Here is a 13,582-nt window from a genome sequence, read left to right as displayed (position 1 = left end):
AAATTATGGTCGGATAATGGCGGTTATCGAACTTGTCCGAGGTTTCATGGTAATTAACCTTGTTGTGAAGTTTGAAGTTAATCCGTTAATAATTACTCGAGATATCGAGCGGACATCGTTTGCCCGCCCGCCCGCTCACGTGATAACATAATACGTTCCCGTCTTTGACGGGCGTATAAAAAAGGAAGTGCTGACATTTCAGTTCCCTCTTGGTAATGAGTCTGGACCTCCCTCAAGAAACTGTAAGCAAGCTCACAAAGATATACCCCCTGCTTAATGTTCTTACAAGGTTTCTGGAGCAGAAAGTAAAATTTCAATGGCCTTAACTCCACAAATTCCTTTCTTCACGAAAAATTTGATTCAAATCCCTCCAATCAAATTGAAAGGTATTTTTTAAACATATTTTACCACTGTGACCTTAAATTAAGGTGAAGGTACACAATTATCAGCCAAAGTTATTTAAAGATTTCAGCATATTTGAAATCTGTGACCTTGAAAAGTATTTTTCTATATACCATCTTTGTTTGATTATGCAAATGAAACAATCGTAAAAGTAGTATTTCCTTATAATAATCATATGTCTTAAGCTTCAAAACCACACAAAGAAAAGTGAAAATAAATATTTAGACCACAAAGAAGTTAATATCAACTCAAAGTTCAACAAATTAACTCTACGGAATGTAGGAATACTTACTCAGATATATCAAATGCATGTTTGTTGATGGTTTCTATGACAGACACGAATGTAATTTTAGTGGTCAGTGTTCGGCCATGTTTGATGATTGGGTCACCGGTAGGTCCATCCCAACAGTCCACTGTAAAAGTTAACACACCAGTGTAAACTAGGTCAAGGTAAACACACAGGTGTAAAATAGGTCAAGGTAAACACACAGGTGTAAAATAGGTCAAGGTAAAGACACAGGTGTAAAATAGGTCAAGATCAACACAAAGGTGTAAACCATGTCAAGGTAAACACACAGGTGTAAACCATGTCAAGGTAAACACACAGGTGTAAACTAGGTCAAGGTAAACACACAGGTGTAAACTAAGTCAAGGTAAACACAGGTGTAAACTAGGTCAAGGTAAACACACAGATGTAAAATAGGTCAAGGTAAACACAAAGGTGTAAACTAGGTCAAGGTAAACACACAGGTGTAAACCAGGTCAAGGTAAACACACAGGTGTAAACTAGGTCAAGGTAAACACACAGGTGTAAACTAGGTCAAGGTAAACACACAGGTGTAAACTAGGTCAAGGTAAACACACATGTAAAATAGGTCAAGGTAAACACAAAGGTGTAAACTCAAGGTAAACACACAGGTGTAAACCAGGTCAAGGTAAACACACAGGTGTAAACTAGGTCAAGGTAAACACACAGGTGTAAACTAGGTCAAGGTAAACACACAGGTGTAAACTAGGTCAAGGTAAACACACAGGTGTAAACTAGGTCAAGGTAAACACACAGGTGTAAACTAGGTCAAGGTAAACACACAGGTGTAAACTAGGTCAAGGTAAACACACAGGTGTAAACTAGGTCAAGGTAAACAAGGGTATAAACTATGTCAAGGTTAACACAGGTATAAACTAGGTCAAGGTAAACACACAGGTATAAACTACGTCAAGGTTAACACAGGTATAAACTAGGTGAAGGTAAACACACAGGTATAAACTACATCAAGGTTAACACAGGTGTAAACTATGTCAAGGTAAACACAGGTGTAAACTAGGTCAAGGGAAACACACAGGTGTAAACTAGGTCAAGGTAAACATACAGGTGTAAACTAGGTCAAGGTAAGCACACAGGTGTAAACCAGGTCAAGATAAACACACAGGTGTAAACTAGGTCAAGATAAACAAGGGTATAAACTATGTCAAGGTTAACACAGGTATAAGCTATGTCAAGGTTAACACAGGTATAAACTACATCAAGGTTAACACAGGTATAAACTATATCAAGGTTAACACAGGTGTAAACTATTCAAGGTTAACACAGGAGTAAACTATTCAAGGTTAATACAGGTGTAATTCATGCCAAGGTAAACACACATGTGTAAACCATGTCAAAGTAAACACAGGCATAAACTATATCAAGGTAAACACACATGTGTAAACCATGTCAAAGTAAACACATGCATAAACTATGTCAAGGTTAACACAGGTATAAACTATGTCAAGATTAACACAGGTATAAACTATGTCAAGATTAACACAAGTATAAACTATGTCAAGGTTAACACAGGTATAAGCTACGTCAAGGTTAACACAAGTATAAAATATGTCAAAGTAAACACAGGTGTAAACTATTCAAGGTTAACACAGGTGTAATTTATGCCAAGGTAAACATACATGTGTAAACCATGTCAAAGTAAACACAGGCGCAAACTATGTCAAGGTTAACACAGGTATAAACTATGTCAAGGTTAACACAGGTGTAAACTATTCAAGGTTAACACAGGTGTAATTTATGTCAAGGTAAACATACAGGTGTAAACTTTTCAAGGTTAACACAGGTGTAATTCATGCCAGGGTTAACACAGGTATAAACTATGTCAAGGTAAACACAGGTGTAAACCATGTCAAGGTTAACACAGGTGTAAACTATGTCAAGGTAAACACACAGGTGTAAAACATGACACAGGTAAAAACTGTGTTATATTGACATAGTTTATCATTGCATTTTGTTCAATACCTCTGAAGTCTAAAGGCTATATGAAACAGCTGGTACAGAATAGCTGTTAGGAAGAAAGACAGTTGTTGACATTTTAGGTTAATTCAAGGAATTGTTGATCAAATGAAGATGATACAACTCCTACAGGTTTAACAAGTTCAGGTTTTATGGCTACCTCTATAATGTCACTCACTGTATAACATTAAAATCTAAACATCTCCAACTTACAATCCACACAGCGGCATCCCTTGTTGAGTGCCCTGATGTACGCCTCTACACTCGAAGGACCTTGTAACTGATCCTTCATTAAATATCTGAAAAACAGGAGTTGGAACTCATATATTACAACATGTTTTACAAGGTATAGCAGATGCCTTCACCCGATCTGTCATTGTCACATCCACATCGAATATATAAGGTTTCCATTGTAAAATGCCGATTTATTTGTGACCCAGTATAACATATTAATGAATTATGTAACCTGATTATACATAATTATTCATTATGTTACCAATTAGTGTAAGATACTTAAATATTATGTTACTCGCTATAAGATACTTATGTATTATGTGACCCAGTAGTGTTACATACTTACGTATTATGTGACCCAGTAGTGTAAGATACTTATGTATTATGTGACCCAGTAGTGTTACATACTTACGTATTATGTGACCCAGTAGTGTTACATACCTACGTATTATGTGACCCGGTAGTGTTACATACTTACGTATTATGTGACCCAGTAGTGTTACATACTTACGTATTATGTGACCCGGTAGTGTTACATACCTACGTATTATGTGACCCAGTAGCGTAAGATATTTACATATTATGTGACCCAGTAGTGTAACATACTTACGTATTATGTGACCCAGTAGTGTTACATACTTATGTACTATGTGACCCAGTAGTGTTACATACTTACGTATTATGTGACCCAGTAGTGTAAGATACTTATGTATTATGTGACCCGGTAGTGTTACATACTTACGTATTATGTGAGCTGGCAACAAAGTAGTGACTTAGTGGTTGTGTCATGTCCTGGCAAACTGTCAGATGTTCTGAATCAAATATATCACATTCTTTGGACAGAAGATAGACGGTAAACCCTGTGAACACAGAGGAATTGTTTTTAAGAATTTGAAATATTGAAACATACCATGTCTACAATTGATACAAAGTAGGTATATACTGACATGACCATAGCCCCTTGGTATTTTTTAGTAACAGTGACCTTCATGACCTCAGAATCCTTTTAAAATAAACCCTATTGTACACATACATATCACAGTGTGTCACCTTGTCAAATTCAATGAAAGATAATCTCTGAAAATGAATGTGTGGGCAGACAGACGAACAGACAGACAAATGCCGCGATAGCTATAGGGTATCAACATCGCAAATGCGGGGCCCTAATTAGGTCAATTGGCTCAATTGTTGCATCACTGATCAGGTAAAGAGTTATAATAAGTTTATAGATTTTTTATAACCTAAACAACTTCAATCCCTTTATATGTGATCAGTACACCAATTTGCCAAGTACACAATTCCCAATGGAATCTTACCAGAGGTTTTAATATCTGGCTCGCTTTAAGAAGACTCCTCTAAATAAGCCCCTTTAAAAGCTTATGCAAACCAAATGTCTTCCTAATCGGGCCAGTTTTATTTGAATCATGTCTGTGATTCAGGAAAAGATGAAATTAAAAGCTGAAAGTTTATGTAATTCCAATAAACAGAAGCTGTCTCATTTACCTCCCTTGGCCCTTTGGCGAGCCCGTTATGAAGTTGTATTTACTGTATCTATCTTACAAGGAGAAAATTAACGGTGAGAGTTGGAAAATAAATATTGCTTACAAACAAAAGATCTATATAAAACATTTTAATTTTTAAGTAATTTGCTCCATGGCTACCAGTGCTATTATAATCCTTCAGATTCTTGTTGGCGCCAATGCTTGGTCTATTGTGATGAGTGTTATCCCCCAGAGTGAAAAGGGCATCATTAATCAGCTATTTCATGGTCAATATAAACAAATTTAATCCAATCAAGGGAAATACGAAGCTGAATTCCTACCAATTACAAACAAGTTTTTCAATGTTTCATTTATAGTCTCCAATCGATAGCAGTTTGCGCAATCTGGAAAATTCTAATCTCAAGTGGTTGATTAACTGATTGTGAGTGCTGTATATATGACATTTAGAAGTTTGACCATAGATTATATTTTATAAATGTGTTTCTTTGAATGAAGATAACCACATACATTCATGAATAACAACCATATACTATAAGTAAAGAAGATATAATTTTCAGTCGTTTTACACTTCGCACTAAGTATATCTTTTGTCATCACTATAGTAACAGATCCGGGGATCCTAGGAGTATCAGTGTAGAATCTGAAGGAGTGCACAAGTTTCATCGGAGTTATGACACAAGTAATTAATTCCAATTTTTCAGTGCATTTACATGTTTTACCTGTTAATCGCCCCAAATTAAATAAGATAAATAATGAGATAATATGATTAAAACAAGAGGCCCTGAGGGCCTGTCATCTCTCACCTCGATATTTCAGCAATCATGAGAAAATATTTTCAATAAAAGTAATTTTGCAAATATTTCCATATATTGAGTCTCATTGGCTTAAGAATGTTCCAGACTAAATGAAACTTTATCTCAGCATGCTACTGATCCAATATCATCACCCAGGACCTCCTGGTATTGCAGAAGAAGTTGTTAAAGGTTTTTTTTACATATTTGACCCCTTTGACCTTAGAAAAAGGTCAAGGTCAATTATTTGTGGAAACTTTATAGCGCTCCATGCCAGATACCTACTGGTCAACTATCATCGCCCTCCAGGGCCTCCTGGTTATTCAGAAGAAGTTGTTTCAAGTAAAAAGTTGACCAAGACCAACGGACGACGATCGCCAAGCTACAGCAAAAGCTCACTAGACCCTTTGGAAAACCTGAATATTAAAAATATTCTGTGGAATACATCAGATTGATATTAACCTGAGATCAACAGTATCAGCAAAATTAAATTTCAACATACCATCAATACCAAGACGGCCCTTGTTTTTGCCATCTTTGGAAGGCTCAAATTTGTTAATTATTTCCAAACACTTTTCTTTTGTTACCCTCTGCACCTGTAAAAGAGAAAAGGATGTGTGTTTAGTAAATTCAATACCATCAGTATCAATTAATGTGATAGTTTACTACAACAACTGATGGTATGTACAGGGAATGAGGAACCAAGATAAGAGCTTTGTACAAGTCAAGAAAAATTCAAGTTCAGCAAGCAATCAAAATGTATGTCTACCTTCCCAACTGACCAGTCCCAAAGTCTACCCATACCCAAATGAACATTTCTGGACCAGCATATTTTACCTCCAGGCAAGTACACTATATAAATCAACTTACTGAACGAATCAGTGGTTCTGAAAACTTCGTTTTACCGTGTTGTAATAACACTTTAGAAATATATACCAGAATGCAAATTATAATGATAGTCGTTTTATAGTACCAACCTAGTGACTTGGCTTTTTGGTTATTGAGAAGGAGGTGTTTACAGATTTAAACACATCTCACCCCTGTGACTTTTTGGTTATTGAGAAGGAGGTGTTTACAGGTTTAAACACATCTGACCCCTGTGGCTTTTTGGTTATTGAGAAGGAGGGGTTTACAGATTTAAACACATCTGCCCCCTGTGACTTTTTGGTTATTGAGAAGGAGGGGTTTACAGATTTAAACACATCTGACCCCTGTGACTTTTTGGTTATTGAGAAGGAGGTGTTTGCAGATTTAAATGCATCTGACCCCTGTGACTTTCAATATGTGTGAAGGTTAATTTGATCAAACTTGGTAGCTCTACATCCCAGCATGCTAAAGTCCAAATATTATCATATATGTATATAATAAGCCTCAACAGTAATTAGAAGAAGCTGTTTGAATTACAAGAGATCCATGCAGGATCTTGGCTCCCACCATCTGGAATTAGCTCTGTGTAAAACTGATCTTTGTAAGTTTGATATTTTTCTCTTAATTTCTCTTATCTGTTGGATTTTTAGTCTTTTAAAAGTAAATTCACATTGTGGTAACTTTTGATTAAAATTATATACTGCTGGGTTTGAGATTGCGGAGGCATGGTAGTCTAGTGGTAGGATGTTGGGCTCGTGAGCGAAGGGTTGCAGGTTCAAGTCACGGCACTGTGTTGTATCTTTGAGCAAGATACTTTACTCCGCTTGTTCCAGTCTACTCAGCTGTAAATGAGTATGTGGTTGGACAGTGCAAAATTGTTGAATGCTAGCTGTGAGCGCCAAAATGGCAGCACCGCTGTATGCTCCCCAGGGAGTTGAGAAAGATATTGGCTGGTTGCAAAGGCCCTATAACCACGGATAATAATTTGTGAACCGCTTTGAGACGACCTACGAACTAGTTTGTGATGAGGCGGTATATAAAAACCTTGATTTTTTTTTCTCTCTTTCAAAGCATGTTTTTTTTGGTTTTAGAAATAGTGATAACAAACATGAACTGTAAAAAAACATAACTAGTGACCAAGGGAAACCTATACATGAAATCTAAAGAAGAAATTACCCAGATATTCTTGAGAAACAGCAATAACAAACTTTAACTCTAAAACTTCAAGGTGGCTGCCATCTTTATTTACTGATCTGAGTTTTAACACAAAACATGCAAACTTTGGACCATGAGGACTTCCATTTGAAATTTGAGAAAGATCTGTGAAGATTTTTTAACTTCAGCCAACAATATCTTGTTAAGACTTAATATTTTAGACTTAATATTATGTTTGTGCCTAGTGATATTCATATATTGACCTCAGTCTTAGCTGACAATGTAACAGCTAGTTTTGACCTTGATGAGCCATAACTGGCAAAACCGGTTGGTAATAAAAAAAAATATCCATCATATTAATCTTGTAAGCTGGTGTATGTTGTGGAAACTCCTACCCCTACAATTTAATCACACAACTGAGTGGACACCCGGCATACCGTCAAGGTAGCCAACACCCAACAAAAGGATCCTACCTAATATTGGAACGGCGTTGGCTCTTCTCCCCCTTTATAGCTAGTTTGGATGTTATACATCATACTGACAAGACGATCATTGTAGAAAATATAACATAACGAATACAAATAGAAACACAGAAAGGTAGAGTACGGAAGTCTATAGATGATAATTTTCACTGATGGTAACACACACAAAACTTGGGGAGTACAGAAGTCTATAGAAGATAAATATCACTGATGGTAACACACACAAAACTTGGGGAGTACAGACGTCTATAGAAGATAAATATCACTGATGGTAACACACACAAAACTGTGGGAGTACAGACGTCTATAGAAGATAAATATCACTGATGGTAACACACACAAAACTTGGGGAGTACAGACGTCTATAGAAGATAAATATCACTGATGGTAACACACACAAAACTTGGGGAGTACAGACGTCTATAGAAGATAAATATCACTGATGGTAACACACACAAAACTTGGGGAGTACAGACGTCTATAGAAGATAAATATCACTGATGGTAACACACACAAAACTTGGGGAGTACAGACGTCTATAGAAGATAAATATCACTGATGGTAACACACACAAAACTTGGGGAGTACAGACGTCTATAGAAGATAAATATCACTGATGGTAACACACACAAAACTTGGGGAGTACAGACGTCTATAGAAGATAAATATCACTGATGGTAACACACACAAAACTTGGGGAGTACAGACGTCTATAGAAGATAAATATCACTGATGGTAACACACACAAAACTTGGGGAGTACAGACGTCTATAGAAGATAAATATCACTGATGGTAACACACACAAAACTTGGGGAGTACAGACGTCTATAGAAGATAAATATCACTGATGGTAACACACACAAAACTTGGGGAGTACAGACGTCTATAGAAGATAAATATCACTGATGGTAACACACACAAAACTTGGGGAGTACAGACGTCTATAGAAGATAAATATCACTGATGGTAACACACACAAAACTTGGGGAGTACAGACGTCTATAGAAGATAAATATCACTGATGGTAACACACACAAAACTTGGGGAGTACAGACGTCTATAGAAGATAAATATCACTGATGGTAACACACACAAAACTTGGGGAGTACAGACGTCTATAGAAGATAAATATCACTGATGGTAACACACACAAAACTTGGGGAGTACAGACGTCTATAGAAGATAAATATCACTGATGGTAACACACACAAAACTTGGGGAGTACAGACGTCTATAGAAGATAAATATCACTGATGGTAACACACACAAAACTTGGGGAGTACAGACGTCTATAGAAGATAAATATCACTGATGGTAACACACACAAAACTTGGGGAGTACAGACGTCTATAGAAGATAAATATCACTGATGGTAACACACACAAAACTTGGGGAGTACAGACGTCTATAGAAGATAAATATCACTGATGGTAACACACACAAAACTTGGGGAGTACAGACGTCTATAGAAGATAAATATCACTGATGGTAACACACACAAAACTTGGGGAGTACAGACGTCTATAGAAGATAAATATCACTGATGGTAACACACACAAAACTTGGGGAGTACAGACGTCTATAGAAGATAAATATCACTGATGGTAACACACACAAAACTTGGGGAGTACAGACGTCTATAGAAGATAAATATCACTGATGGTAACACACACAAAACTTGGGAAGTACAGACGTCTATAGAAGATAAATATCACTGATGGTAACACACACAAAACTTGGGGAGTACAGACGTCTATAGAAGATAAATATCACTGATGGTAACACACACAAAACTTGGGGAGTACAGACGTCTATAGAAGATAAATATCACTGATGGTAACACACACAAAACTTGGGGAGTACAGACGTCTATAGAAGATAAATATCACTGATGGTAACACACACAAAACTTGGGGAGTACAGACGTCTATAGAAGATAAATATCACTGATGGTAACACACACAAAACTTGGGGAGTACAGACGTCTATAGAAGATAAATATCACTGATGGTAACACACACAAAACTTGGGGAGTACAGACGTCTATAGAAGATAAATATCACTGATGGTAACACACACAAAACTTGGGGAGTACAGACGTCTATAGAAGATAAATATCACTGATGGTAACACACACAAAACTTGGGGAGTACAGACGTCTATAGAAGATAAATATCACTGATGGTAACACACACAAAACTTGGGGAGTACAGACGTCTATAGAAGATAAATATCACTGATGGTAACACACACAAAACTTGGGGAGTACAGACGTCTATAGAAGATAAATATCACTGATGGTAACACACACAAAACTTGGGGAGTACAGACGTCTATAGAAGATAAATATCACTGATGGTAACACACACAAAACTTGGGGAGTACAGACGTCTATAGAAGATAAATATCACTGATGGTAACACACACAAAACTTGGGAAGTACAGACATCTATAGAAGATAAATATCACTGATGGTAACACACACAAAACTTGAGAAGTACAGACGTCTATAGAAGACTTAACAGCACTGATAGTATGGGGTGGTTGTAATGAGATGTGACAGTTATATCACGGAGCCCCCTCCCTGGGGACAATGATTACGTCTGAGTGACAATCTGGGACCGGGAATTATCACCTGTCTGGCCTGCACAAACAAATTACACATCTGACTCCCATACATAAATACAAATACATATGAATGGTCAGTAGGCTGGACATCCCCCTACTGCTGTCATTGTAATGGGGTTAAGGAGGAATCATAATTCTGTTTGACCAGACTACAGAGATGTGAATAGAAACCCGACTTCACAATCGTAGGTCCCAGTCAGAATGACTATCTTTATAATGAAAAGCAGATAAAGGCCTTCTATAGACATGGCAGTCCCAACAGTTTAACAATTTTCTTCTCATTTAAAACTGCCTTATGTCCATAGCAACAAAATCAATATAAAAACATTTCATTTTCTAAGAAGAAAATTATATCCACAACCATGTCTGGGCTACTCCACTAAATACGTGTCTTGGCCAGCAAGAAAATCAAATCCAACCCTGAATCCTGATGTCTGAAGCTATCAACTGAATTTTGAAGATTTTAACTACTGCAATGCTCAGTCACCTTGGTGACTGAAATGTGTCCATTAGTCATACAATTGGCTGTAGAAACAGAATCATTGGTTCAGTCTGCTACAGCCTGGCTACCTGCGTGTCCCCAAGTCTGATTGCCTAGTCAGGTATCATGCATATAATGAACCCATCCTAAGTACTGACTTAATTGTATCTTTAATACAAGAGGCCCAGAGGGCCTGTATCACTAACCTGAATATTTAAGCAGTCACTGCAAAATCTTCCATTGAATATTATATTGCACTACAAATATAAAACTTTGTTGGCTTCATTTGTTGAAACTACCAGCCAAATATTATTATAAGATTCTATGCTTTTTGGTTCTTTTTCAGAAGTTAATTGACATATTTTTCCCTGTGACCTTGTAAGTAGGTCAATGTCATTTTCCTTCTCATACTTTGTTAGCTCTATCCCAAAAAGCCACCAGCCAAATCTTATGAATCCATACCATTTGGTTCTTAAGAACAAATCCTTTAATATGCTGTTGATCTCTGTCCTTTAAGGTAGGTTGAGGTCATTTTCATTCGCAACCTTTGATGAGCTCTATCCTAGGAAGCCACCAGCCAAACATTATAATTTTATGTTTTCGATTATTCAGAAGCCGTTTGATGTTTTTGACATATTTGACACCTGTGACCTTGAAAGAAGGTCAAGGTCATTTTCATTCTCAAACTTTGTCAGGTTCTATCTCAGGAAGCGAACAGCCAAATATATAGATTCTATACCTTTTAGTTCTTCAGAAGAAGTCGTTTAAAGAGTTTTTACATGTTAGACCGCTGTGACCTCGAAAGTAAGTCAAGGTCAATTTCATCTCAAACTTTGTCGTGATTTATCTCAGGAAGCCAACAGCCAAATATAAAGATTCTATACCTTTTAGTTCTTCAGAAGAAGTCGTTTAAAGAGTTTTTACATGTTAGACCGCTGTGACCTCGAAAGTAAGTCAAGGTCAATTTCATTCTCAAACTTTGTACGATTCTATCTCATGAAGCCAACAGCCAAATATAAAGATTCTATACCTTTTCGTTCTTTAGAAAAAGTCGTTTAAAGTGTTTGACATAATTGACAGCTGTGACCTTGAAAGCAGGTCAAGGTCATTTTCATTCTCAAACTTTGTCAGGCTCCAACCAACGAAGCTATCACCGAAATATCATGACTCTAGGCCTGTCCATTCTTCAGAAAAAGTCGTTAAAAGGAAAAGTTGACGGACGCCGACGGATGCCGACGGATGCCGACGGACGCCGCACCATGACATAAGCTCACTTGCTCTTTTGGCAGGTGACAATCCTTATATTAATTCAACTAACTGACAGAGCCACCATGTTTAAAGTATCCATACAGCTAGATGGCTGCAACATTTGCGAGTTTAAATAATTCCTGTTTTAACTGTCCTAATGAAGTGTCACAGTTGTGGAAAAACAGTCTGGCCTGTTCCATAAAAACATCACGCTATTTTTGTAAAGGTTAGTTCTGCAGAGGAATTTTAAAGATCCTTTGGTGTCTTTGCAATAGATCCGTCAGTTTTACTACTCATCTCTGCTAAACTGGCACTTTCGTTGAATCTTTTGATGTGTACTGTCACAGGATTTCTCCGACCTCTGGGTATGTGTCCCATGTGGGATACCTTTTTCTCTCATTTCCATGTAAGATAGAGCTGTCCAGGGTAAGAAAGGGGTGTAAGAAATTTCTACATTACACTCTATTTCATGTGACGTGATGTAACAATGGCTCAATAATGATGTGACGTCACAAATTTTGAAAACTCAGATGCCGCAATGCAGAGAAGGAGACATGATAAAATTAAAACCTTTTACGTTATATTAACGCTTAGGCTGCTACGCACGGCATATGCTGTTTCTCGATCTGTAGGTTTTGATCGGTAGCCAGGAAGTGTGAAGTCGGGTTGTTGCTAAACCAAACCCGAACGCGTATAGTAGAAGGCTTCTGATTGGTTGTTTTGTCATTACTTTCGATATTCCTGGCAGTATATCCTATTAATGACCAAAGGTGTGCGAGAGAATTTCAAATCGAAAAAAAGTCATAAAATGGCGGACGTGTAGATTGAAGCGATGAATATGATGGTAATCATTTATTGTCCAGCGTCACCTTTGATGATAATAAAGGTTTTGAAGGGTTTGACATGGTTGATGTGGAAGTACTTCGGTGTAACATAATATGTAACTTTCCATTGAACGTCTTTGTGCCCTACGAAAACAGGAAAATATTGGCGGACCGAGGCGCAGGTGAGGCCGAATTGAACATTGGCATTGATACGTTTTGAGCCGATTTATTTCTTCAAACTTTTTATCGATGATTTAATCATAAACTCATAAACTAGACCGTAGCTAAGATATATCTATATGCCGACTGTGACAGTAAATATATTGAATGACGACCTGAAACCTGTAGCAAATCACAATGCATTCTTGACGAAATGCGAGGCCAAGGGGAACAACTCTAACATACTACTTGCTAGGTGGCATAAACACCACCTAGCGTCAGTTCTTAAATAAAATGTTTTACAATTTATTTATTTGTTGTTGTTCCCCTAATTGACATAGGTTTAGGTAAAGCGTTCACCAAAGGTATTCTTCACATACCAAACAACTTCCCTCTTCCCGAGCCTACCCTGTAGTCAGACACATCACCAAAGGTATTCTTCACATACCAAACAACTTCCCTCTTCCCGAGCCTACCCTGTAGTCAGACACATCACCAAAGGTATTCTTCACATACCAAACAACTTC

General features: G+C 37.2%; 1 protein-coding gene across 3 annotated transcripts in view; it reads right to left on the bottom strand.

The window, feature by feature from the left end:
• LOC110454443 (inactive phospholipase C-like protein 2) overlaps positions 1-13,582 on the bottom strand; it is a 115,010-nt gene that overhangs the window by 19,640 nt on the left and 81,788 nt on the right. For all 3 annotated transcript variants that reach the window (XM_021503938.1, XM_021503939.1, XM_021503940.1), the window contains exons 8-11: positions 5,713-5,806; positions 3,660-3,777; positions 2,897-2,982; positions 695-815 (exon numbers count right to left, since the gene is read on the bottom strand). In XM_021503938.1, the coding sequence (XP_021359613.1) occupies positions 695-815; positions 2,897-2,982; positions 3,660-3,777; positions 5,713-5,806 (419 nt within the window). The remainder of the gene's footprint in view (positions 1-694; positions 816-2,896; positions 2,983-3,659; positions 3,778-5,712; positions 5,807-13,582) is intronic.

This window comes from Mizuhopecten yessoensis, unplaced genomic scaffold, assembly GCF_002113885.1.
Source record: "Mizuhopecten yessoensis strain PY_sf001 unplaced genomic scaffold, ASM211388v2 scaffold7841, whole genome shotgun sequence".
Classification (NCBI taxonomy): Eukaryota; Metazoa; Mollusca; class Bivalvia; order Pectinida; family Pectinidae; genus Mizuhopecten; species Mizuhopecten yessoensis.
Note: the sequence above shows the minus strand (reverse complement) of the source record. Positions and strands in the feature narration are given on the sequence as shown.